The sequence below is a fragment of the Micropterus salmoides genome, unplaced genomic scaffold (assembly GCF_014851395.1).
Source record: "Micropterus salmoides isolate LMB-PRFRI ecotype aquatic unplaced genomic scaffold, ASM1485139v1 Ms_hic_scaffold_7, whole genome shotgun sequence".
Taxonomy (NCBI): Eukaryota; Metazoa; Chordata; class Actinopteri; order Centrarchiformes; family Centrarchidae; genus Micropterus; species Micropterus salmoides.
This window is the reverse complement of record NW_024044459.1, coordinates 8,589,670-8,616,372: the sequence shown is the minus strand read 5'-3', so window position 1 is coordinate 8,616,372 and position 26,703 is coordinate 8,589,670. Positions and strand designations below refer to the sequence as shown.

The 26,703-nt window shown below is 40.2% G+C and overlaps 3 protein-coding genes across 9 annotated transcripts in view; 2 read left to right on the top strand and 1 right to left on the bottom strand.

Moving 5' to 3' along the window:
* Positions 1 to 19,936, top strand: part of sh2d3cb (SH2 domain containing 3Cb) — a 34,659-nt gene extending 14,723 nt beyond the window's left edge. For all 3 annotated transcript variants that reach the window (XM_038703848.1, XM_038703847.1, XM_038703849.1), the window contains 10 exons: positions 1,866 to 1,905; positions 3,200 to 3,328; positions 4,628 to 5,019; positions 5,710 to 5,813; positions 13,708 to 14,174; positions 14,437 to 14,552; positions 16,151 to 16,322; positions 17,477 to 17,588; positions 17,679 to 17,885; positions 18,580 to 19,936. In XM_038703848.1, coding sequence (XP_038559776.1) covers positions 1,866 to 1,905; positions 3,200 to 3,328; positions 4,628 to 5,019; positions 5,710 to 5,813; positions 13,708 to 14,174; positions 14,437 to 14,552; positions 16,151 to 16,322; positions 17,477 to 17,588; positions 17,679 to 17,885; positions 18,580 to 18,749 — 1,909 coding nt within the window. In that variant the 3' untranslated portion in view covers positions 18,750 to 19,936. The remainder of the gene's footprint in view (positions 1 to 1,865; positions 1,906 to 3,199; positions 3,329 to 4,627; positions 5,020 to 5,709; positions 5,814 to 13,707; positions 14,175 to 14,436; positions 14,553 to 16,150; positions 16,323 to 17,476; positions 17,589 to 17,678; positions 17,886 to 18,579) is intronic.
* LOC119891886 (UDP-glucuronosyltransferase 2A2-like) lies at positions 8,356 to 12,241 on the bottom strand. Of its 5 annotated transcripts, none has more exons than XM_038703853.1 (3): positions 12,086 to 12,227; positions 11,682 to 11,761; positions 8,356 to 10,478 (listed from the first exon to the last, which is right to left on the bottom strand). In XM_038703853.1, the coding sequence occupies exon 3, from the start codon at positions 10,462 to 10,464 to the stop codon at positions 8,884 to 8,886; it is 1,581 nt and encodes a 526-aa protein (XP_038559781.1). In that variant the 5' UTR covers positions 10,465 to 10,478; positions 11,682 to 11,761; positions 12,086 to 12,227; the 3' UTR covers positions 8,356 to 8,883. The 5 variants fall into 5 exon arrangements, with proteins under 5 accessions (XP_038559781.1, XP_038559780.1, XP_038559782.1 ...); XM_038703852.1 differs by having other exon boundaries at positions 11,709 to 11,761; positions 12,086 to 12,220; XM_038703854.1 differs by having other exon boundaries at positions 11,734 to 11,761; positions 12,086 to 12,212.
* An 830-nt stretch (positions 19,937 to 20,766) lies between the features above and the next one.
* Positions 20,767 to 26,090, top strand: tor2a (torsin family 2, member A). The gene is made up of 5 exons (XM_038703846.1): positions 20,767 to 20,887; positions 21,642 to 21,907; positions 22,005 to 22,180; positions 22,811 to 22,938; positions 24,035 to 26,090. The coding sequence occupies exons 1-5, from the start codon at positions 20,767 to 20,769 to the stop codon at positions 24,277 to 24,279; spliced, it is 936 nt and encodes a 311-aa protein (XP_038559774.1). The 3' UTR covers positions 24,280 to 26,090.
* The last annotated feature ends 613 nt before the right edge of the window (positions 26,091 to 26,703 follow it).

Below are 26,703 nucleotides of genomic sequence, written 5' to 3'. Positions count from 1 at the left end.
CAGCAGCATCGAATATCAAAAACTGTCAAGCACTGAAAGTTGGCACCAAATATCTGGTCAGATTTGTAATCTTGTTTACTTATTCTCTGATCAGATAGTATTTATAGGAGACCTATCAAACTGCTTTTCGAGTCCTATGTTGTAGTTCTGTGACTCATGTATTGCAGCTTTGCATGATTCAAAGTTCCAAAAAATGATTTTCTGTCTTCTACTGGCTCTTCATGAAGGCCTTCATTTCAACATCTGTCTGAAACAAGCTGTAGATGCTCCTGTCTCTTTAAGGAAGTGCCATCCTCTGCGGTTGGCGTAGCTATTACGCGATTTTTCAATTTTGCGGTTATCGCGACAGCCCTACAGGACTCGCTGAAAGAGACAACTGCTGTTGTCGAGTCCAGAGACAAGAGAGATAGCAGAAGTTGTGCTGGGGTTTTGTTGATCAGGTGCCGTCACGGGTCACAGGTCACTGACCAGTCATAGCTGAAAGCTGGGGCCACGGGCTGAGTTCACACCTATAGGTGTAACGTCCTGGAGGATTGCGGGAAACTGTGTTCGAGGGCAGAGGAGGATTTAGGACACACAAATGAACGAACTATTATATCTGTGAAGCCCCTGTGGTCTAGGGATGAAACGGTATGAAAATTTCATATCACGATTATAGTGACCAAAATTATCACGGTTATCAGTATTATCACAGTACTGTAAAAATGTGCCGAAAAAGATTAAAATGTACTGATACACACACTGAAACCATTTCAACAAGTTTTATATTGAAAAGTGCAAATACAATTGCTATTTTGTTTGCATAAAAAATAAAATAACAGCAAATACCTTTTGTAAACATAAGAAAATCATCTAAGTGTACATTATGAAGATTTTATATTTTATATTATATAGGTAATACAATGCCCCCGAGGACAATTTATTTTTTTATTTCATCCCTAGTGTGGTCTCAGCAATTGTAAATAAAGCAGAACAATGATCATGAACCCAGATGGTTGAAGACCTCAAGGATATTTACTTTCTCATTTGTACTCACTCATATTCGGTTTGGAGTGAGTGCTGTTGGAAAAAGGTGGTGTCACATATTTCCACAAACCAACCAGAAGTGAGTAATATAAAATGAGAACTTGAATCTGATTGTTAGGTTGTTTGCTTATGTTACCTGGGAGATGGCAACACCAATCAAATCTGATCAAACCACACCTGCACAGTCATGACCAAGCAGATTAGTGTTGAACTCAGGCTAAATCATTAAACGTGACGTTTACAGGTGATTTGATAATATCAATTCTTTTAGTCAGAGCACACAACATTAGTCAATGAATAATGAATGAATATTTATTTTGGTTTAATTTTAACTGATGTCTTGAGTAAATGACAATTATATAGTTATGTGGAGGAAACTAGTTTACGGGGGGAAATCCTGCATAAGATACATAGGAAGCAATAGATAACACAAAATATACCACAAATTAGAATTAAACAGAAATGTGATTATGAAATATAAATAAATTGTTCATTTCCTCTCGGAAACAACCGACATTTCACCTTTAAACAAACAAATACAACTATCAGGCGTAATAGCATTTAGGCAGTAGACTCCTAGTGTTGTTGTTCAACACTTTTTTATAGCCTTTTTTATATGTTACCACATTTACTGGTCTACAAACTACCTTGCTCCTTGTAACGGTAAAATGGCTTCATAGATACAGTAAGTGTGTGCCAGTACCCCAGTATATGGAAGAACAAGGCCAAGACCAGCTGACCAGACTATAATAAATCTTTGTTGTAACCTTCTTATGTTTTCTGACATGAAATTAACAAATTTCCCATGTTGTTCCCATCATGTATCTTTTGTTTTTCAGTCTGCAGGACTTGACGGACAGCAATGGAGAATATGTGAAGGTAAGCTTGACTTCATGTAACACTCTTATCTTGTTTATGTGTGACTTACTTTCGCTGTGAAGCAGCTTTTCTCTCTTCCTCTTGTCAGACAAGACACTATCTGTTCCCAGCAGTGGTACTGTTTTCAGCAAAGGCTAAATTAAAACTTGTTTCTGTCCGCTGCTGTGATCCTTTACACTTGGCAGTTAGGCTCTAATTCAATCGGGACAGGACTGAAAAGATTAGGGGAATGCGGTTCTCTGCGATGAAATACTTTGAAGCGTGTTGCCGCTGGTAACCGTGGTGGCCTGGATTCAGCTGGCAGCTCTGCCTGGAAAAGGTGGAAAGAGACACAGAGTGCGAGAGAATTTCCAGTTCATTGACTTATAATTGGATACTTGACAACACACTTGTCTGAATGGGACAAGCTGGCAATGAATGATAATGCTAATGAAATTAAAGCTATTCATTAGGGACGTCCCATTCCAAATCACACACACACACACACACACACACACACACACACACACACACACACACACACACACACACATATATACACACACACTCGTATTTTGTTTTGAAGTGGTCCTGGCCCAGTGCCCAGCCCTTGATTCACAGTCCAGTGGGACAAACCATTCTGTCAAAAAGTGAGGGGTGGGAGGTGCCAGGGAGAAGAAAAACAACATGTCACCAAGGTGTAATAACAGTAACTAGGGTGTGTGTGTGTGTGCGCCCAAAACAAAAGCATTCCCAGCCTGTCGTCGGTGTAAACTCTTGATATACAGTAAATTCGTTGTTTTGTGTGTGTGTGTGTGTTTGTATAAAGACGCGTCAGACAAAGCACCACTGAGCGATGACCCCTGTCGCACAATGGCGTTGCCACAGTAACTAAGCCAAGACTCCAGCATGGGTCTGGGTCTCGGGCCCCTGGTGCCGCCAGTGTGGATGCCAGTGTGGGAATGCCAGAGCTATCTGTCCTCCCTCCTCACCACCCTCTGTTAACGCACACACACACATTCACACAGAAACAGAGCTGAGAAGGCTGCATTTTGACCAGATTTACCCACAATGCTTTTTTCTCTCAGAGAATGAACATTTCAAGCAGCTTATTTTAGAAAACAGAGGAGGATGGTTTTTCTTTGCCAGACGACAGGAAAGGGGAAAGAAGCAGCAGAAATGCAGCAGACATCCTTTTTGGGATTTGAATCCCAAAGCCAGAAGATGCTACATGATAGTTTACTATCTATATTGTTTTCTGTGTTTGTTTTGTTGGGTTTTTGTGTCTGACTGATCACTTGTGATGCCATTTAAGTTCTCCAAAGAAAAGTTCTGGCTGGAGCCGCCATCTGAGAAACTGAAAAAGCAGCTGGAGGAGGAGCTGAAGCTGAGTGGCAGCAACCTGAAGAGCCACGCCTGGTACCACGGATGTATTCCTTGGGAGGTCTGGTTCAGACGCACAGACAGACACACACACACACACACACACACACACACACACACACACACACACACACACAAAACTTGAATCTATTTAAACCCACGTTAAACTACACACACATAAATGGATAACACACATTTTTAAATGCTTTTCTTGCATTGCTGTTGTAAATGTTGAATCATGTTAACCCGCACCTCAGCCACCAATCAAAAAATCATGTATGTTTTGTTCAGAATTAGAAACATACACGAAGTCAGCATCTTTGATTTTCACATTTAAATATAATGCCATTTAGATAATTTACCACCTGAGTGATTTGTACATTGCTTTTTTTAACTTTTTCACTGATTTTGGTGATATGTTAAGTGGCTCATATTTTATGGAGAAAATATTTTCTGGTTTTCCGTCTGCAGTCCTCCGGCTGCTCTGCCTAAGCTCTCTATGATTTATAGAGTTTCCTGATGGACAAATAGCTTTAAAGTAATCGCTAACTGCTGCTAACTGTAGCTTCCCTAGCTAGTTAGCCATGCAGCTAGCAATCCTATTCACTGACATTGCCTGGACTGGGAGCTTGGAAAGTGTGTTTGTGTAGACCCAACAGTAGTTTGCGGCTACTTCAAAACCTAACTAACTAGGAACTAACTTTCTTTCACAACTGAAAAAGCCTGTACTTTCTGTGCGTGGTGTGCAGATGACCGCATAAGGACATCCCTGCCTAGCCGACGTCAGCTCAGCACGAAAGTAGAAAATAACAGTGGAAACCAAGTATTCAGAGCCTTTTGCTCACAGGGAATACTTAACCCTTTATTTAAAACCTTGGCCAATTTTAATATCAACATCCGACTTTGTAACATTATATATAAATGACAAAAAAAAATAAGGGATAAGGTCCCCTTTAATGAAACCAGGTATTTCATCAAAAATAAAACTAGCTTTTGGGGATCTAACCTTGAAATTTTACATTAACACATCTGAAGTGTTTTTTTAATTGAAAGTAAATGTCATGTTTTTGTGTGAGGGGTAGATTGTGAGGACTTAACCCGACTGTGTTTGTCGAAGACAGGAAAGATATAGCTAAAACTAAACCCCAAATTATTACTCTAACCTCAAACATCCTTTAAGCTACCTAAGAAATTTGATGAACTAACACTGAGGCAGCATTTTTATACCAATTAGACTAAATACAAACTTGTTGTAAAGCCATCACACTGAGATATGCTGTATGAGCTGTGAGAATGTGGATTTACATAAAGATGATTATGGTGATTTCAATAACCAAGAAAGATTAAAATGTCTCCTCAGGTGTCAGAGAGCCTGGTGGTGAACCACGGCGACTTCCTCATGAGAGACTCTCAGTCCAGTCAGGGCGACTTTGTCCTCACCTGCCACTGGGAGCAGAAAACACTTCACTTCCTCATCAAAAAGACGGCGGTTCAGTCCAGTGAGACATACACTCGGGTCCAGTACATCCTGGAAGGCGAGGCCTTCGACTCCTTACCGGCTCTTGTTCACTTCTATGTGGGCAGCAGGGCGGCTCTGACCCGGTGGAGTGGAGCTCAGATTCACCGGCCGGTGAACAGGACGCTGCCTCTCAGCTACCTGGAGACGGCCTTCTGCACCGCCATCAGCCCGCCGTCCTGCCATAGAGGGCTGAAGAACGACGTGGGCCGAGAGGAGAGGGTCTGTCCGAGAAGGTAATTTAACTTAGAACAATGCTGGGGACTGGTTTCATTCTTTCCAATCAATGTTTCCATTTCCACATTTTTTTTAGAGATTAAACGTTTTTACTGATGCAATAAATAAACGTTTTTATTTATCAAGTGTTTTTTGGTTAATCAATACACTGTTAAGTCTATAAAATGTCAGAAAATGGTGGAAAATGTCCACTACAAACAAGAGGGTGTCTTGAAATAGCTTTTTATTTTTGTAGTTTGCAATCTGGGAACTTTTTGACCCAATTAAAAAACAAAAGCTCCCTGGAGAGTTTTCAAAACAAGTACATAAATAAATATTAGGTATTAACTTTAAAGCATTCATTTTCCTCTGTGCGACTCTGCTCCATACCTGATTTTAGTGTTTCAGTTCATGTAGAAAGTTTAGACAAGGTGCGCTTCTCGGTTTCAGTTCTTTTTGTCCTTTTCTTGTGATAGGTTGTTTTGCAACTCTTCTGACAAAACTAGAGTTAAAACTAAACTAAACTTTAATTTGGCAGCAGCATGACACACAGACATAACTGTCTCTTTATATGATTTTAATAGACTGAGGAAATGAAAGTGAGACACAGATTCAAAATGAGATACTGTTTCCTGTATTGTTGATAACCATCTGCCATCTCTCTCTCTCTCTCTCTCTCTCTCTCTCTCTGTTTCTCTGTCTCCATGCAGTCCTTCCTCTCTCCACCACAGGGAGGCAGACGGAAACAAGGAGCAGGACGACTGGCCTCTGATGACAGCTGGAGAATCCTCTGTCTCTACTCCGTATAACAGCAGTGAGTTTAATACTTAACCAAACTCTTTCCCTTTTTTGTTGTGAATCTCTGTTCTGTATGTCAGCACATAAAATTGTTATCACTGTAAAAATTATTACCCAGGGCTAACAGGACAGGAAACGGAGTCCACTGCAACTTGCCCTTTGTCCCAAGTCAGTTAATTAGAATCTTTTATTAATATGATAACATGTTCCACACAAACCCCGGTTGCCCCGGCCTTCTTGCTGTGAGGCGACAGTGCTAACCACTGTACCACCTGCACAAGTTTACCATAACTTGCGCACCAACTGTGCAGATGATGAACCTACTTGGCCACCAAAGTAAAATGGATGGATGGATGGATATCAATATTGGTGTATGTGTTAGTTAATTAGTTGCTGTTGATGATTGTTTTTTATACGCCTCTATGATAAGATCACAGGAGGATGTTTTGTGATATCAGTGCCTTAGATCGTAATGTAACAGGTTAATGTGTCCATTTTTGTTCCAAACTCATTAAACATCATGATAACATGTTAAATCTGTAACAGGAGAATGAGAAATAAACGCATTTGGTTTATAAATAGTATAAGAACATACCAGTAAGCTGCTTGGTAGTTCTTAATTATACCACCTACTTCAGGGAACAGTAATTTAATATGTCCCCATTTATTTCTTAATCCTTCAAAAAGATAATACCCATTGTTAAGCATTAACACAAAATGTAATAGTCTTTGTGCCTTAATGTTCTTTCAGTAAACGCGTACAGTTTTATGGTATGGTTTGTTTTGCTTTTCAATGCAGAAAATACAACACTGAGAGTGAAAATTATGAGAAATTATAAGATGTTTGATACATAAGTGGACAAAGATGACAAAATATGTTGCTGGATGAGTGAACTAACAGCGTCTTATTAAGGTGTTGAGCCACCATGTGCTACTAGTGTCAGTGTGCCTTGGCATTGATTCGCCAAGTCTCTGTACTCTGCTGGTGGGATGAACACCATTCTTCCCAAAGTGTTTCGATGATGGTGGTGGAGAGTGCTGTCCAACGTGTCAGTCCAGAATGACATCTGTTGACTGCATAGAATATGTTTCACATCATTTTCACACTCATGGACTTTCACCTAGGTGTTTTTAGTTTTATCAGTGTTTTTTTAACAGCCTTAAAGGTGGCAATTTTCTTGTGATGCACGTGGCAGTTTCACCACGCAGCTGCTTCTGCATTCATTTGTATACATCGTGAAGAGGATGGGGTGAGCTCCCACAGCCTTGTGGTTTCCCTGTACTACAGTGTTTGACCTCAGAGAGGGAGCTATTGACCTTTTCCTGTGGGGTGTGTTTGTTAAGAAATAATAAAATCATTTGATAATAAAATGATTTACTTGCCTTTAAGTTACCTTCTGGACAAGCAGGTATGGTTGGAGAGTACTGGAAGCTGAACAAAAATCTGCAAATAAAACACATGCATGTGCTTTGGGGTCCTCTACATGCTTACTGATTAGGCGTGTCACACCGATGCTAGCATCCTCTGCCCTCCGCCTCTGCATTATGAAGAGGGTTCAGACATGAAACCACATCTGTCTAAAGCATGTTTACTACGACTTTCTCAAAACACTTCATTACTACAGATGTTAAAGCCACTGGTCTAAAGTCATTGTTGGCAGGTGGGCATGATATTTTAGGCCTGAGAAAAGTTCTGTTCGTCAGTTCTGTCCTGTTAATCTAGAGTGATATGCATCTCCTATTAGAGTTCATGTTTGTTATTTTTATCATACAATCCCATCACCTTTTATTGGCAGTTGAGCTGAATCTTGTTTAATTAAAGATCACTGTTTCCCTCTTGCCTAGAAGACGATTAAGTTCTTTTTGTGCTGTGGCCACTGGCCATGCCCACACGGTCTTTGTTCCTTAAAGCCTGCTTCCGTTTGTTAATGTATACTTTAACCTCCTTAGTAATATGTAGCTTATTGTTGGGTAAGTGGAAAATGTATTTTTAGTAACTACATTGTCAACACAAAAGGTAATGTAATTAGGGCTGCGCAATATTGGAAAAAAATAAAATAATTTTTCTTTTCTGCGATATATATATTGCAATATGACAAAATACAATAAGTTTCACCAGATTACTTCAGTTGCTCTATTTGAAAATAATTGAGCATCCTAAAAGAATTGATCAACTGATCGAGAATAATATTGGGATTGCTAGTTCACAGTGCACGCAGAGCCTGCTCGTTACTACTTGTACGATGTCAATTGTGCACCTGTGTGAAAGCATGTGCATTCATGATGTTTCTCCACTCATTATTCAGGTTTTTCCATTAGTTTTAGTCCATTTGGTCGTGTGTGTATACTGTATATTATTGTGTATTGTCCAGAGAGCAGCTAGGACGCATTTATTATTAAATATTTGCAGACTGGTGGCTCCTGATAATACATTCACTGATGTATGATGCACTATGCACGTGTACATATAAAATAATCATATTTTTGTTAAACAACTGTGTTCCACAGTTATTTCTTAGACAAGACCAAACTCTTCATATGTATAAAACAACAACAAATCATTTTGTTAATTTTTATTTACACCTTGTTAGAAATCATTATTTGGTAACAGTAACATTACAACGTTATCATCATGAAAAGTCACAAGTAATATTAAATCATAGTGATAGACAATCACAAGATACAAAATACATGTGCCTTGTTAAAAATGTTTTATTAATTCAAGTGGGTGCTGTAGTTTCAGAAACATTGTCAGAAAACCTTTCGAAAATTCCTAGACATGGATTAAAAACTGATCACTTGACTAAAAGTCTAACCTAACCCTAAAATATTACATATTACATAAAGACATTATTAAAAAACACAAGAACGAACGAACAGAACAGAAACATGACCTTATTAATCAGTAGACAATAGGAGGTGCGTTCAGGTACAAACATTTTTATAGCATTTTAGGATACGAGTGCAATGCTGTTTCTGTCATATACATGACTCTAAATACAGAACAGAACAGTTTACTAATGCTGTTGTTTTCTTTACAAGAAATCAGGATCCACAAAATGTGACACAACTATCACACATGTTCATCATGCCTTTTTGACTTTGCTTTTAGAAAACACTCTCCCCCACACAACCTTTACTACAGAAATAAAAACAGTAAATACTAGCAAAATTACTGCCAGCAGAAATGCCACCACATCAATTGAGTGGTACTGGATCGTGGACATCTTGTAAGACTCTGTCCTTAGATGCGGTGCTCCTTTGTGCCTCATGACAAACTCGATCCAGAACATGGCAAGATCCAGTGGTTTCATGGGCTGATCTCTCTGCAGGTTGGACAGAGCCTTCATTTTCTCCCTGTAGGTTGGTTCATAGAGTACCTCCTTCAGCGCCTTCAGGAAGTTCTCTTTGTTCACAGTTGTAATGTCCAGGACTTTGGCCACACCTCTTGCTTCCATCCTAAAGAAGTTATCGGGCTGGTCGAACATGAGCGGTAGGCCGACCAGGGGGACGCCGTGGTAGACAGCCTCCTGGATTCCATTGGTGCCTCCGTGGGCCACAAACACTCTGGTTTTGGGGTGACCCAGGAGGTCGTTTTGAGGCAGCCAGTCCAAGACTAAGGTGTTGTTGCCGAGGGCAGATGGTCTTTTGCCTTTGTGCCTCCAGATCACCTTCTGAGGAAGTTGGGCGAAAGCAGCTGCAATGTCCTCACTAATGTCCTCAGGAAGTTTTGCCACCAGTGTTCCCAGTGTCATAACTATAACGCCATGTTCACCAGAGCTCTGGACAAAATCATCTAGTTCTTTAGACAGGGGCTTGGAGGGTTTGCACTGAAATCCTGACATGTAGACGACGTTTGGCATTGTGGGTCGTGGGAACTCCAAGGTAAAATCGTTCCTCATCAGCCAGATGTCTGCCGACTGAAATAGCTCCATGTAATGAACGTCGGATCCGAAGTACCGATGGACAAATGATTTGTAGTTTGAGTCTGTGACATACCAAATTTGAAAACATGTGAAGAGATAGAAAAGGAAGTTTTTGACCCGCTGGAGAAAAGTCATCTTGTCAGTCAGCTCTGTCCCTGGTATTGGGATATAGGATAATGGGGAAGGTGCAATTGCCTGATGCCCCTCACCCTGAATAGTCCACCTCACATTAAAGACAAGTGGAAGACCCAAACGGTGACCCAGAAGCACCCCTCCACCGATCGCAGGGTCAGTCAGTAACAAATCATATTTCGCATCGTGAAGGCTCTGCATCAGTTTTGTATTCTCAAACATCTCCTCCACCATCTGAATCGCCTCATAATTCATCTGCCTGAACTGTACCATCAGTTCATACTCCAGTAAGAGACGAGACCAAAATGAGGCACCTTTACGCCGCATGTTCAGCAGTGTGATTACAAATGACCCAAAGCGGCCCTCATCAAAACCAGCAGTGGAATTTATAGTGATGGATTTGTAGTAAGGGGACTCTGGCTTGATGTACCAGCTGTCTGATGGCCGCACCACTGTGATTTCATGGCCTCTGGAGTGAAGCTTCTCGATGAGGACTTTCATGTTGATCCAGTGGCTTCCATCCAGAGGGTACACCAAGACTTTCCCTCCATTTACCAAAGGTAAACAGCCGAGCAGCACTGCAAGTGCCACCAAGGTCAGTCGATACATCTCTGAAACAGATTCTGACAAGAGATGTAAGGATGTTAGATTTATCCTTCTTAACAAGGCCTTACAGTTCTTGAGTTTAAGTGTTTCAGCCTACAAAGAACAGAAAATCAGAAATGACTGATTACTGAGAGACAGGTTTTGGGTCTCAAAAAAACCCCCTGATTAATGATTGAACCCAGCCACTGGAAGCTGGACTCATTTACAAACTATGGTTGGTGGTTTATGAAATTAACTTGCCACATTGCAGAGGTCCTGAACTTTATAAAGAACTAAAATTATCGATGATTGAAAATTAAATTTTATTATATCAGAAACACCATGCAGATGCAAACTTCAAATGAAATAGAGATGCACTGTTGTATTTTTTCACTTTACACTTTACACTTTAACAGTTTAAAAGAAATGTAACAGTGCTAGAAAATGCAAAATAGCACCTGTACATGGTTATTTATGTTGGTTACTGTCGTGTAGAGAACACATTTTTGACATTTTCCAGCTCTGAGACAAACTAATACCATCTTCTTCTCACAGAATAGTTTCGGTAAATACAGTCAAAGCAAACCAGATGTACGCCACTGCAAGGCTTTTCACATAGGCTTTTCATGATTTATTTCAGCAAACTGAGACACATGGCTCCAAGACTTGCATAACTACCACATCCTCTACAGCTCAACACAGGTTCGCTGATTACACAACCGCACAGTGTGGGAATTCCTGCCTCTAAATCCTGCCTCTAAATCCTGCCTCTAAATCCCAGGGTAGATGTTCCCTCTCTCAGGTTTCACAGCTTTGTGTTCATATGCATGTGTTGCTCAGTAATGATAGGCGTTGAACTATAACGGGATTTAATAGCAGCTGCCTTTTGTATTCACAAGGTCAAATCAGCAAGTTACAAGTGATGTTTAAAAATCTAAGGACCTAAACCTCAGTAAAATGATTAGCTCAAGTGCTTCAAATATGTTATTATATCAAAAGTTAGTTTTTAAGGCACATTTGAATTAAAAAGATAACACTTAACATAATTAATTTATACATAAGTAAAATGTAAAGGTTATAAAGCACAGTACCAGGAGACCAGTACAAGGACTTATAAATAGTAATGATTTGAGCTTTTTTCTTAGCTACAATTAAAACTATTAACAACTTTTTACAATGAGATATAAATAACATTTTTTGACTTAAGATTTGAGAGCAACGCATTAAATAGCCAAGACTACCTGTAATAAATACACATGCATGCTCACTGTATAAGGAATGAAGAAGTCTGACCCTCTTGCACACCTTCTGCCGTTCCTTTCTGCAAACAGATAACATGAGGCAATTTAAAGAGCTGGATAATTCCTCACTGTTTTTGTTTAATTACATTGAACATTTTGTTTGCGTCTGCCCATCTAACATCCAACTTTGATTTTCTTCCAACAGTTTGTAAGCTGAACTTTAGGAATACCATCGTGAATGAGCACAGTCAGAAGTTAGGTTGCTTTATGCAATTCATAAAGTAACGTGCTGTTGTTGAGCTTGTCAGTAGGAAACATCTGGAAGTTGTTATTTGGCTCTGTGAGACCGTAGCATCCATCTGCAAATAGTTCACTGGTCTTGAATCTTTGAAGTAAACACTTACCTGGAGCGTCCCAGTCAACAGATTTCACGTGTCGACCCGAGCTTGTTGTTTGCGCTTCCAACCTCCCTCGCAGGAGACTTCTGATTGACTGACTGACTGCCGTCCAACTTGGAGGGTGTTGGCTCTGAAGTAACAGGACTAAAGTCCAAAATGTGCGTGTGGAATGCAGCAGCAGCAAGTTGATTATACAAGAGAGAGCAGAACCAGAGAGAGTCACGTGGTAAACTCAGAGCTTGAACTTCAGATGTAGTAGGGATAAACTAGGGATAAGGTTGCAGCTTAATATGGAGCAAAGGCAAATCAACCTGTTAATGTTGAACAAGGACAAGTTAACCTGAAAAGAAGACTAGTGATTTATTGTTTTTCTGTTATTCCTTATTTCCGACTGTTTGTCCCTTCTTTAACACTTGTGAAGCAAAATGAGAATATTATCATTGCACCTACATAGATGATTGTTAGGTAACGGTTGTTGAGTCATTGTGAGTTGAAGGTTATCACAGTGTGCTCACGCAAGATGCACACGAACTACATAACATGTTCACCGACTTTGATGTTTTTGTTCACATTAAAACAAATATGTTTCAGACAGAGGCTTAGGTGAAGGATTTTGTCTGCCTTTAAAAAAAAACACCTGAGAAAATAACCAGATAAAATTGCAAAACGCAAGATGTTTATGTAAAATAATATAAAATGAAAGGCTGTATAAATAAAAAGGGAAATTGTCAATACAGTGTTACAGTGGACTTAGGAAAAGATCATGGTTTGGGTTAAAACAACAAGTCAAATTGTTCCCGTCATACATGATATGTTAACAGAATCTTGTTGTTGAGTAGAGCATTACTTTCTTTTGATGGAAATTAGCCTGTTTCTTTTTTCTAATTCACATTGGTTGCTATTTGTTTTACAGCGATTACCATTGAGTCCATTAAACAAAATGTCGCAGGTGTAACTAATATTGGCTTTCACTCAGCAGCTACCAGCTGTTATTTTTTCAGCAAACAATCATTTTTGAGATGCACAGAGAGAGAGTGTACAAAAGACTCTGAAACTTCTCTTACGTTGTTTAATATCCATTCTGAGTTCTTTAGTTGAGACAGTGATAGAGCAATAGGATCGAGTAAATCGGTGTCATAGCGGAACTTCGGGTGAGAGGACCATGCACAATGTGCTCATCACGTGGGAAAATTAAAGAAATTTAAAAATTACATTATAATTTTGTGAACAGTTTAAAATTTTTATGGTTGAGTGTGTAAGTTTTAGTGGCATCTAGTGGTGAGGGTTGCAAATTGCAACAACTGCCTCACTGTGCATTCACGTGCTCCTCGGACAAAGTAAGTACTGTATAAGAGTAGTTTGTCCGTTAGGTAGAAATGGCTCTGCTAAGGTAATAAAAACATAACGGTTCCTTATGTAAGGTCTTTATACACCATTGAAAACATAGTTATGGATATTATATAGCATTTTTGTCAACACATCCTCCTAAATAAATATGACTGAACCTTTAAGTAGGAACCAGTGGACTTAACTGACTAATAACGTAATCATTTGAAGGCTCAAGATGAACACATTGGTACTAAAGTTCATAAACATTCTCCTTTCCCCCTCTCTTCTTCCATCTCCAGCCACACATTCTAGCAGCCCTAGGATTAGCCGGGCAGGCAGCGTGGCTCCATCCCCGTCCCTCTGCAGGCACATGGATACCGCCCAACCCTCGCCCTCCCCCAGCAGCACCCTCCACAGACAGTGTAACAACAAACCCCAACCACATCTGAACCAGGACTCCCCGGCCTCTGATGCAGGTGGAAGCTGCTACACAGAGCTGTACCCTAGCCCTCAGAGCTACGTGGGGAGGCTGCGGGCGGAGGATGGGTCAGTGGGCGTCGATCCTCTGAGGGTGGAGGACAGGAACGTGTACTTCTCTCCGCTGGTGGAGACGGTCTCTTCTTTTAAACCGAGCAGGTACCAGTCACCCCTGATGCCCAAGGAGAATAAGCCTTTGGAGGTGGCCATCCTGCGGAGGGTGAAGGAGCTGCTGGCAGAGGTCGACCCCAGGACAGCGGCCAAACATATCACCAAGGCTGATTGCATGGTAGTGTTTAAAGCTGCTGTAATCAATATTTTTTGATTAAAATTCCCATATATAATGTGAAAACTCAGCTCTAAATAATGTTTTAGTCACTTTAGCCTTTAATTTATTGCCTCAAATTTTAACACATTGATTCAGATCATTTTCGTGGTCATACATCTGACACTAACATGATGCTGGCAGAAGCTGTGCATTACATCACCCACCAAAATATAAAGACAAAAGCCTACAGAAGTAGACCAATATTCATGTATCTGTTTCCCAGTTGGCCAGAATTCTGCAGGTGACTCCGGAGGTGCAAAGGATCATGGGAGTTAGTTCTGGGATGGAGCTGCTTACATTGCCACATGGCCAACGGCTAAGACTGGACCTGCTGGAGAGGTGAGTAAGGATTCAAAAATCCCTTCCCCCACAAAGTTTGGACAAATTTTGAAGAAATTTATTTTATTTTCAGTAGAAAACCCCATGTGATGTACTTAAGACACAACACAATATGCAGCAAGTAACAGACATAGTTACCAGGGGTCGGGGACTCGTCTTGAACACCAAGTCAAATATTGGTGTTCATGACTTGAGACTTCACTTTATACAGATGACTTGAAAATGACTTGATTTGTTTAATGAACACTTGTATTTGCTCATTCCAACATTTGCGCATAATCCTGCAACCATGTGTGCTTCACATAACATTTGCGGTCCAGATCTCCGTAACAGTGGTGTAGAAAAAGACCGTTACGTGTAGCACAACACATTCAACGATTATATTGTCAATGACGGTAGATTTTTCATGGTATTGGTATAAAAATTTTAAATTGGACTAGGTAAGGCTTTATGCTGTGGCCCCACAGTGTTTTCCAGCTTATAAATCCCAGCTGTGGTTTTCTGCATGGAAACGAAAAATATATTACTTTTAGTATGTTTAAACTTATATTAATCAATTCCAGTAGGACTTACTGTGATTCTGGCTTTTGGGTTAGACACTTCAGAGTGTTATCTTTCAGAGAAGCCCCAAAACCATGCATTTACTCCAAATGGTACAAGAACTACATTCAATTAACTTTGGATATGCCTTGAATAGGCGTTTTAAACAAATTTTACAGGAATTGTAAGAGCTTACTGTACTCTATTTTTCTACCCTATTTTAATAATCAGTGACGCCAATAGTAGTCTAAATAATAGAAACACCTTTGTGTATAGTTCAATATAGTTAGAACAAAAACAGTCACTGCATCTTCCGAAATGATCATACAGTTGAATTGCCACCTCTCAAAATTAATTCCTAAGAATTTCATATGACTTTTGACTTGTGAGGACTTGCTTGAGACTTACAGTAACAACCTTGCAGACAACCTTGTCCAACCAGTATTAAGTGGAACAGTCCGCGCACGATCGTCCAGTGATGTGACGAATGAGTGGTGATCAGTAACTTACTCATGGAATTAATTTCAGTTAGCTGCAGCTGATGTGACATGCTGCCGGTGTCATCTGTCATTCATACCCCCCAAGTATACAAGCATATCCATGCAGATCCTCCAAACCACGCCATGATCATGATGTGTTAGCAGGAAGGAAGTAAAGCAGCTGCATATCATAACTGATGATAAATAAACTGAAAGTGTTATTAAAGGTAGCAATCTTAGATACTATTAGGCACAGAAATAAGGATAACCTAGTTTATATACAGCATGAATTTCAGCGCAAATAATGTGGTCTAATCAATGAATGAATGCAAACAATAGGTAGCTTAGAGAAACAAAATTATTTAAACAAATAAACATGAATATAGGTATTTTAGCAACTATTATAATGTAATAATGAGGATAAACTATGAATTGTGTTAGTCTAACTATATAAATGTTACATAAATACATAAATGTTGACAAGATATTTTCCAAATATGGTTACGTCCGGTGTCTGGAGACCATTTTTAAGAGATTAGAAATTTCCCTTCTGAAGCAATATGTGATTTTTGTTTGCAGGTTCCAAACCATGGCAACCATGTTAGCTGTGGACGTGTTGGGCTGCACAGGGACGACTGAGGAGCGGGCCGGTGTGCTGCATAAAATCATCCAAATCGCTGCTGAGCTCAAGAGCACCATGGGCAACATGTTCGGCTTTGCTGCTTTCATGAGAGCCTTAGAGCTGCCACAGGTATAAACATGCATCCCACAGAGAGAAGTTGCACTGATGTCTTTCTTGTTAAGATGATTTTGGGGTAGTTTTGCCTTTATTGACAGAGATAGTAGCAAACATGAGGGGGATGACATGGAACAAAGGCCCTGTGTACATTGAAAACAGCGAGCACTGTCGCACTTTGATGATACTGCACCGTGACTAAATATAATGTTTGATTGGTGCTATTAAAAGGATTGCTGCAATCTATGTCCTCTGCTCTTTGTGTAAACGTTGGTAGCATGAAATGATAAGTTAGATAACATAAATGGCTTATCTTTATAACAGTAGAGGAAGCAACTATCTGTTAAAAAGATCATTTGCATGGCATCACCTCTGACTGTACCGATCTAAATGTAAAATAGGTCAGCATTTACTGCTTTTTTCGGCTTCTGTAGCCCTTTGCATTACATCTAGCAGTTAAGGTAACAAACAAAGAAAAAATCCATCCATCCATCGTCAACCGCTTATCCTGCGTACAGGGTCGCAGGGGGGCTGGAGCCAATCTCAGCTGACATCGGGCGAAAGGTGGGGTACACCCTGGACAGGTCGCCAGTCCATCGTAGGGCCACACACATAGACAAACAACCAGTCACACTCACACCTAAGGACAATTTTAGGGAGAACATGCAAACTCCACACAGAAAGGTCAGGGCAACCGGGGTTTGAACCCGCAACCTTCTTGCTGTGAGGCGACAGCATTAACTGCCGCACCACTGTGTGTTAAGGCTCAAGTTTAAAAAGCCCTGTTTCTTGCCAGTAAAGCTAATAGAACTAGATGTTTCAATCAGCAATATTGGCCAGCAATAAACTGTACATTATTCACATTTATATTGTTTATTCACTGTAATAAATGAATGCGAAATAACCTACATCCGTGGACTGATATGAATAATGGGCCCCTGGACACAGACAGGCCCCCCATCCCTTTTATTTAGGAGCAATGCACCCTGACAAGGAGACTCAAAACAAACTACAAATGATAGTTTACAGTTATTCTGCATCATTCATGATAGTAAGAAGCTACCAATCATTTTCTGCCTCTGGCAGGGTGGGGGGCATTCAGGGGGGCCCTGTATCTGAAAACCATTACCACTGGTGGGGTTTAATGGTGATGTTTTTCTGTCTCTCAGGTGTCCCGTCTAGAGCAGACTTGGACAGCTTTACGTCAGCGGCACACAGATGGCGCCATTCTCTACGAGAAAACTCTGAGGCCGTTTATGAAGAGTCTGAACGAAGGGAGAGGTAGTGATTCCTCATGGTATATTTGTAGAGAACGCCTTCCTTTAGACAAAAAAAACCCAGACTGACTGAGCATGCGTCTCTGTCCTCCAGAAAGCTGCTCGCTGTCCAACACCACCTTCCCCCACATCCTGCCCCTCCTGTCTCTGCTGGAGAAGTGCACGGCGATGGGCGATGGGACAGAGCCGTGGGAGACGGTGGACGTCGGGGTGGACGTAGTCATGTTCCACCTGGGGGCGGCAAGGACCATTGCTCAGCTGGGAGGCATCTACCGCTCCAACGCTGAGAGCAAACTACAAGGTAAGAGAGGGAGAACACTGTTTGGTGTTGGCTGTGTTCTTGATCAGTACTTGTCAGAAGGACATTATAACTGCATTATTTTAAATAACAAGATCAGAGTAGTAGTTTAATTAAAGCAACAGTTCTCATACTTTCCTAGTACCCCACTTACGTCAGGTAATGAAGGTTGCATAAGTAGCCTGAAACAAAGCGCCACAATAAAATGCAAGAAAAAGAGGAACTTTGATGTTTGTATATTTAAAACTCACACAACACCTCACTTAGTGTTACATTAAAGGTGTTTCACTGCTGCCCGCTCACTTTTTTTGTATGGGTGTGTATCGAAACCTACCTTTCATTTAGTTCAACATTCTGTATGCACAGAAATAAATCAAACAAAAGGTATATACTGTACATGCCAGTGTAAATTACATAATAATAAGTAGTAATCCATATCTGTTAATCAATTGGCTTTTTCAAATTTGCCTCAAAAAAGCCTCAAAGCTACTATTTGTAGGATTTGACGACCTGCCGCTTGTAATGCAGATGATTAGTACAAAAATTATTATTACACTTTTTTTTGCTAAATATTTATCCTGTTGTTGCACCCAGGTTTGGAGGAGTGGTATGGATTTTTTTCAGAACTTTTGTTTTTGAAGAAGAAAACATTTTAAGACCATGATGTTAAAGTGAACAATGTTGTGTGATGCTGCAGGTTTCCCGGAGCAGGCGGAAGTCCTGGAGCTCTTCCTTACTGACTTTCAGATGAGGTTGCTGTGGGGGAGCAGGGGAGCTGAGGAAAGCCAGGCTCTGCGATATGCCAAGTTTGACCAGGTGTTGACCGCCTTGTCCAACAAGCTGGAGCCGCCCGCCAGACCACGATGACCCCAGACCTGTTTTAATGACTTTGTTTGTCCGGGATAAGCTTACTGTCATGTTCTCATTCCTACATGGGGCAATCTGTTGGACACTAAGCCGTTGGGGTTCTGGTACCTTGCGCTAGGGCAACTGGAAGGTCATTAAAACGCAAGTGGACGCCACCCTGTCTGTCAAAATCTGGCCAAATGTAACAGAATATGATAGACCTGGTTCCTGGTCAAAAGCACATTAGCAGCATGAATGTTAGCTTCAAATGTGTTCTCACACTAAAGGGTTAATTTCTCATACCTGTATTTTCTGAACCATTGAAGCTGAGCACAGTTGATCAAATCCAAGGCAGAGTGCTTCTTAAATTATACTATACTATACATTAAAGTCACAAATCGTCATGTGGACAATAATTAGTTTCTGGAAGAAACAACTAGATGCAGAATGATGGAGGAACTGCAAGTATGAGGTAGTGCAGCACCTGGAGGACAACGCTGATAACATCCCAGCTACTGCTTTGGTGTACATTTAGAAACTCACTGTATTCTCACTTACTATCCTCATTACAGTCTATACTATATTGAAAACTAAGGACTTGAACCACTTCAATCTTTTTTCACTTTATTTAATATGTTTAGGTTTCTTAACAGAGGACTAGATCCATCCAACAATGAACCAAAATGTGAACATAAGACATCAGTGTATATATCAGTACAGATCCACTCCTCTGCTGTGCTTTTGTTCTGCAAAAGAAAACCATTTCTGAGATGTGTTTGCATGGGGGCTGTGCCTCAGTCTGTTCAGTTAATGTTTAGAAATGTTTTTATCTCTTCCTGAAGGCCGGACCTTCCTTAAATGTGTATGAACCGTATGTCAAATTGTACAACCCAATAACAGAATAACATTCTAATAATATTCTGTTTATATTCATGTTTTAATCATTGGGGTTTTCTCATTTGAAGTGAATATTTAATGAGATTACAAGTACTGTAATCAGTGCCAGGATCAGTTCACAGTCAGTTCATAGCTTTTGTTAAACTCCTTTTTCTTCCGGTGTACTTCACATACTGTATCTCTCATTATCACTGTGAATTGGAAGTGTGTGAACTAAAAGTAACCTAACCACATGAGTACAGCATACAGGTACAGAGAAGTGTCTAATATTGATCTGAAATCTGAAATGTAAATAAACATGTTTATCTCACTGTCAGTCAGTTTATTGGATAAAACTGTCATGCATCTGTCATTTACATGCCTGTTGCTCATTTCTTGGTCTCCACTAAAGATGACTCGTGCTGTGCATGGTGAGTATCCCCAAACATATTTCTCACACTTATTTGAAGAAATGTGGGATTTCTTAATGTAATTCAAGGTCTCAAACTCAAGTGTTTTGGTGCAAGATGGTGTGATCACAAATATATCTGTGAGCGTCTAAATCTCAAAAGATTGTCTTGTCATCCTAAAAAGTTTTTTTACCCCCTTAGTGCCATGTGTTGTGGCTGAAATTGTTTTAAAAAATGATTTTTTCAGTGTGGTTTAAATACAATAAAAATAAAAACTTAATTTAACTTGTTTAATAGACCATTTCCAGATTAATAGCACCCTCTACTGTATCAAAGACATTTTCTATGTTTTGAGTGTCTTCTATTTTGCTTATTACTAATTCAACTGTTTCATTAGTAAATAAATTTACTAGTGAAAAAGCTGTTTTCTGTGCTACTACAGCAACGTTTGTATTCTACCATGCAGTTCCCGAGTGGCATGTTTTGCAAATATGTCCAGTGTAATTAAATACATTTACATTTATGTATGATAAAATGCTGGGCTTTCTGGACTGTGATCCTCCAACGTGTCCAACCCAACACATTACGCCCCATGCCAGAATCCTTCTGGGAAATGTAGTCCCCTCTGTCAGATGGTTTCGTGTTTCTGGACATGTTCCTGTAAGTGGAAAAACTACAAACTTGCCGGTGTCGCCGGTCTTCGTTAGGAATACGTCAACTCGCTTTTTCTGTTCTCCAACAGGCAGCCAAAAATGTTGGCCGTCCTGTCTGTGCTGTTTTTATATCATTATAACCCAGCTTGCGGCGTTTTTCAGAAACTTTACTGCAGCATATCAGACAGCTGTGAATGCGACTTTAAGCCGAACATCCGAGGTAACGTTAATAAATGTATGTCGTAGCTAGCCAACGTTAACTGACGGTTGCTACTTCTTGTTAGCCAGCTGGTTAGGCTAAAAACAGTAACGTTATAGTTGTCACTAGATAGTTGCTAGTAGTAAACGGAAACTTTAACATATTTAATAGGTTTTGTTCGTGTGCAGGAAGGGTTGGCTAACTGACGTTGTAGTCTACAGTTTTTACAAAGAGCTAGTTAATACTGCAGTTAGTGTAAGAACTAACGTTACTTTACTAGTTGGCTGTTTTGCTGGCAAGGAAGACACACGGAGTCTTCCCATAAATGCATAACGTTAAACATAGGACACTCCACAACAAGGATACTCCAGCCATCTAGTACTGCCCCAAGAGCAGTCAAAAAGTAGCAAAGATATCCTGAGCTTGGGCAGGGTCTTTTTGGATTTTGTCAAGTTGAGTTAGAAATAACCAAATTAATGGCACAGGTCTGTCTTGTGTCAAATACGTTAGCTTGTTTCTACCGTCGTTTCGACCTTTTCAGGAACAGAGAAACCTTTCCTGTCTTTCAACTGAAGGAACAAGGGTCTAAATTAAGTTCTTAAGCCCCCTCCCAAAAAAGGTCCATGTTCTAAACGGACTTTTAGTTCCTGGACCAATTTGTTTGAAACGTAGTACAAGTTAGTGTCTAAGTATGATATATTGAGCTGTCAGCCAAGTAGGTGTTGAGGATGGTTGGTAACATGAACATCACAGGTGTCTATTTCTTTACAACCAGACCTGGAGTGGGATCTCTACAAAAATGTATACGGACAACACCTGGCCCAGGACATCGTGTCAGAGGAGGTGGCGAGGTTCCTTCAGAATAAAACCCCTGAGCGGCCCCTGGTGCTGTCCTTCCATGGCTCCTCTGGAACAGGAAAGACGTTGGTCAGCTCCATGGTGGGAAATCATCTGTACGGCTCGGCGATGAACAGCCCATACGTTCACCAATTTGTTCCCACCCTACACTTCCCCTTACCTGACCAGGTCAATGAGTACAGGGTAAGTGAGGGATCATTGTGTAGGACAATGGAATTTAATCACTGCAGCTGTAGTCATGAGTAATTACAGGACTGAATTTCCTTCCTTTGGTTTGCAGGAGGAATTGAAGAGCTGGGTGCAGGGGAACCTGACGGAGTGCGCTCGCTCTGTCTTCTTTTTTGATGAGATGGAGAAGATGCCTCCAGGTGTTATAGACGTCTTGGAGCCCTTCCTGGGTCCCTCCCACGTTGTGTTTCGCACCAATTACCGCAAGGCCATCTACATCTTCATTGGGTACACACACACACACACACATCCTTACTGGCTGTTTAACCAAAAAAAGGGCGCTGCTAGGGCTCCGGTAAGAAGATGAAATATGGTTGAGTATAGATCCATGAGTTTTAAGGGTTTTCAGATGCCAAAACACTGCACAGTAGTTTAAAATACTATGAGAGAGGATTTCACAATAATTTTGAACATGTGCAGTTTCTGATTGGCCAATACAGGGCATTGTTGAATATCTTTTTCCCTGGCATCTCTGTGTCAGGACCCATGTTGTGTCAAGGCTGTAGTCTCATTGAAATGAATAAGGGCAGCCGTCATGATGGAAAACGGAGGAAATCCTAAATAAGTAAATCTGAAAATTATGAATGATGGTTTGTTATGTACTTATGTGATTCAGAAACTAGAGTTCACTAGATTTTAGAATTTAGTCGTTATCCTCTCCCCTCCGTGCGAAACTCTGTTGAAGTTGTTTCAGAAGCCAACAAACAGTGAAACTGTCATCTGACTTTCAAAAGGAAAATAGATCCTTATCATCAAGAGTGAATATGCGGGGGTTAAAATTCTCTCTGGGACGCATCCCAAAAATTCCACATCAAAACAGCAGCACTGGACAGTGTTGTGTTTGTGTTTTCCCTGCAGCACCACAGGAGAGGAGGTGATAAATAAAATGGCTCTGGAGAACCGGCAGGCTGGACAGGACAGAGAAGAAATCAAGTGGGCCGACTTGCAGGAAGCAATCGCCCAAGCGGCTTACAACAGCAACACAAGTAAGTGTCTCCTGTAATTTTAACTGGACAATATTCACAGATTAATACATACTGTCTCTTCGCCACAACACTTTCATCTTCTCTTTTTAAATTCACTTGTCAAAGTGCTGTTTGAAATGTGTTATGCTCAACGCTTCACCTTCTGTCAGATGTTATGAATGACATTTGGTGTTTATGTTGCAGTTACAAGTAAGTCTGTGATGCACAGTGTGCACAAAACTTATTTGCCATAACTCTCAGGGAAGCTATTTAAAAAGATGTGTGTATTCATGTACATTCAGAAAGTGTATATGAGAAAAAACAAATTAGTTAATGATGATGATTTCTGTATCAGGATTGAAGACATGTTTTTAGAGCTCTGTTATATACCTGCAATGTTTCATATTCCTCTAATATTTAGAGCTGACTAATCAAATTCATCTGTATTACAGTATGAACAAATTGCTTTTCTTTTTCTTATGTGCTGCAAACTGAATAGTTTTGGGTTTTGGAATTTTGGTTGGACAAAACAAACATCTTGGACTTGTGATGGCTAATATTCACTATTTTGTGACATTTTCTGGACTAAGGATTAAGGTTTTAAAATAACACTAACCTTTCCAGTTTTATCAGTTTTCACTTAAAGACATCATATTATGCTTTTTGTCTTTTCCCTCTCCCTATCTTTTTTGTGCATGTAATAGCTTTGCAAAGTGAAAAAGCCCAAAGTCCAGCCCGAAGACAGTTCCCATCTCCCACTGAAAATTCTGCTCTGAACTTCCTGAAAACTGCTCGATTGTAGTCCAGCTTTTTCCTTTTGTTCTCTGTGACATCACAAAAAATATGGTGTTTTTTGAAAATGAAACCATGTAAACCTGTTCTGGTACAACCCCTTAACAAGACTTTGATCCTGAAAATGAGCATAATAAATATAATCTTTAAAATATAGAATAGAGAATAAACATCCATATTCAGTAAATAGTATATCATAATATTTTGCAGATACTAAGCCTCCTAGGTGTACTGCAGTGGTGCACAATAGCGACCTAAATGTTAGACACACAGAAAGTAGCAAAGTTGCCAGTTTCAGGAAACTGAAGTGAGTTTTTCTGTCCAGGCGGCTTCTCCCAGTCCAGGATCATCCAGCAGAAGCTCATCACCCGCTTCGTTCCTTTCCTGCCGCTAAACCGACGTCATGTGGAGCGCTGTGTCCACTCACAGCTCTGCCAGCGGGGCAGCTGTGGCCGCAGTGACGTGGTGGAGGCAGTAGGGGGCTACATGATCTACACTCCCGTCAAGGGACAGTACTTCTCCTCTACGGGCTGTAAGGCCATCCCCGCCAAAATCAACCTCTTCCTGTGAACCGGGGGGGGGGGGGCTGTTTGTATATGTAAGGACTGAAAGGGAACCTCCTTCTTAGGTGAGTCAGTGAAAAGAAACAGATCTCTGAGTCTGTCTGAATCAGTTTCTCCCACATGGAGGCCAGAGGTCAGAGCAGCATCACTGGAGCAGACATGGATTCAGAGTCAAGGACTTCTCGTGAGCTGAACTCAAAACCCCCCCGAATTCAAAGGCAGTTTTATGCTGTCAATCCTGAGCTTCCCTGAAGGCATCGTTGCTGTAGCAGTTGGGACGTTTCCAACTGTGAGACCAAGAGTTTATTCCCTGAGCAGCGTCTAAACCAGGAGTCATGCTTCGCTCTACCTCAAACCCAACTCTAACTTTAATTTATGAACTCTTAAGTTGGTACAGTATGGCTTCAGATTTCAGCAGCAGTTGGTTAGCCATCAGTGGAGGTCATCAATGAATTTATTTCAGGTCTATTTACTTATCTTTTCAGTATTCAACACAGGAAGTCTCCCAGTTTTCCCACAGGTGGGCACAGCAGATCCTACCTGGAGCAGCTTGCAGTTCAGTGTCTTGCTCATCTCTTAGCCAACTAGCAGCAGTAGAAAGACGCTCAGCCTCTCTTCTCACTAATGCAGATTTACTAGTTTTACTAAAAGAGATCAGTAGTATCGTAAAAGATTTGTTGATTTTAATCTTTCTGAATGTTTTAATTGTGGGGGAAAAATCTTTATGGTCAACACAAAGTTGCAAAGAGTTCCTACATGCAGCAGTTAAGGGAGCGGAAATGTCAAAACCTTTCTTTTTGGTAGCTAAGAATATTTTTATTTTAGCTGTTATTACAGTACACTTTAGGCTTTTTCTAAAGATTGTTGGAATGTGCACACTGGAATAAGAAATACAAGGTTTAACACTTAACATCTTTGAGTTATTGGTATGTAATTCCATGTAAGATTGAGAAATTCGAGAAATATACCAGAGCTTTAAGTAAGACATTTCTGGCAGATTTTTTTTTTCTTTTGGTTTAGTGCTGAACCAAATTTATCCAATATAATTTAACAAAATACAACAATTATTATATCTACCAGTACAAGTCAAGTTAAAATAAGGACTCGCTCAGCAGCTTTTAGTTTTCCTCTAAATAGTCAGCGAAACAACATCTGTGTTGTTCCAAACTGCAAACAGTATGTATTGAAGATGTCAATGTCTGAAAGTATATTTCCTCTGGAAGGCTGTATTGGGTTTTCAACCTAAACTTGGATCCTGTTTGAAAAGTGCCATTTCAATTTGTTTTATTTTAAATGGAGGAAGAAATCTGAAGCTGAAGATGGATTTTACTTGAAAATATTATCACTTTGATGCTCACCAAAAGAGTTGTCATAGTTTTGTCGCATATCATCAGTTTTGCCATCAGGGGGCAGTAAATACTTCATTTTGCCAAGAGGTGGAGGAGGTGAAGCAGAGTTCACCTGCAGCTCGGCGCATTTTAATTCTGCTCATTTCATATGAGTGAGATCTGTAAAATATCATATTGTATTTTGTTTCTTTAATGTAAAATGCCTTGTATAAGGTATTGCCTATGTGTTTTAAACACACTCAAAGTGCACTTTATTGTTATGGAGGATAAAATGGACCTGTTTTATTATTGAGCTGTAGAACTTGGCCTGACTCTGTCTTTATAAAGGCAGAGTGTGTACTGAAAAGTCAGTATGCATCTGACAAAACAAATACTACAGAAATATTGTCATGAGCTTGAAGTGTTTGCAAGTAATTAATCACTGTAAACCATTAATTATTTGTTGTATTAAATGATGGCTGTTTGAATACCTGCGGCTGGAAGTCAGTTAAAATGCAATGAAAATCAGGCCTAATTGAATTTGTCACTGGAGCAAAGAAACATGGACACAGTAACAAACTGAATTTTGACACATGATGGTCAGAAATCTGTTGATGTCAGTACATCTTTACTGTTCAGTCTGTGGAGCAGTCTACAGAAGATTTATTCATTTTCTAACCTGAATGAATCTGCACTGTACACAGAGAAGACAGCGTGTAAATATCCACCAGACTGAATACAAATATCATTGGATAGACCTCAGCAACATCCAGGTAATGGGGAATGCACACAGATTTCATATACTGCTGAAAGCTAGAACAAATCTATGCATCACATTATGATTAACTATATTTATATTGTTGGTGTGACAGGAAGTAATGAGGAAAAATGCAGCGCAAACCAAGTTATGTTTTATGTTTATGTTTTTTAAACTATAAAATTACAAAATATTACTCAGCCTTTTTGCCAAATCATATTGTTTTCCTTTGGCCTAGAAGCAAATCTTCTGAGACCTGGTACCCCCCCCCCCCCGGGGCTTGGTAGACTCTGCTCTATAGCATCATTGGTGACCCAAAACCTTAAAAGTAAAGTGTGTAGGTTTT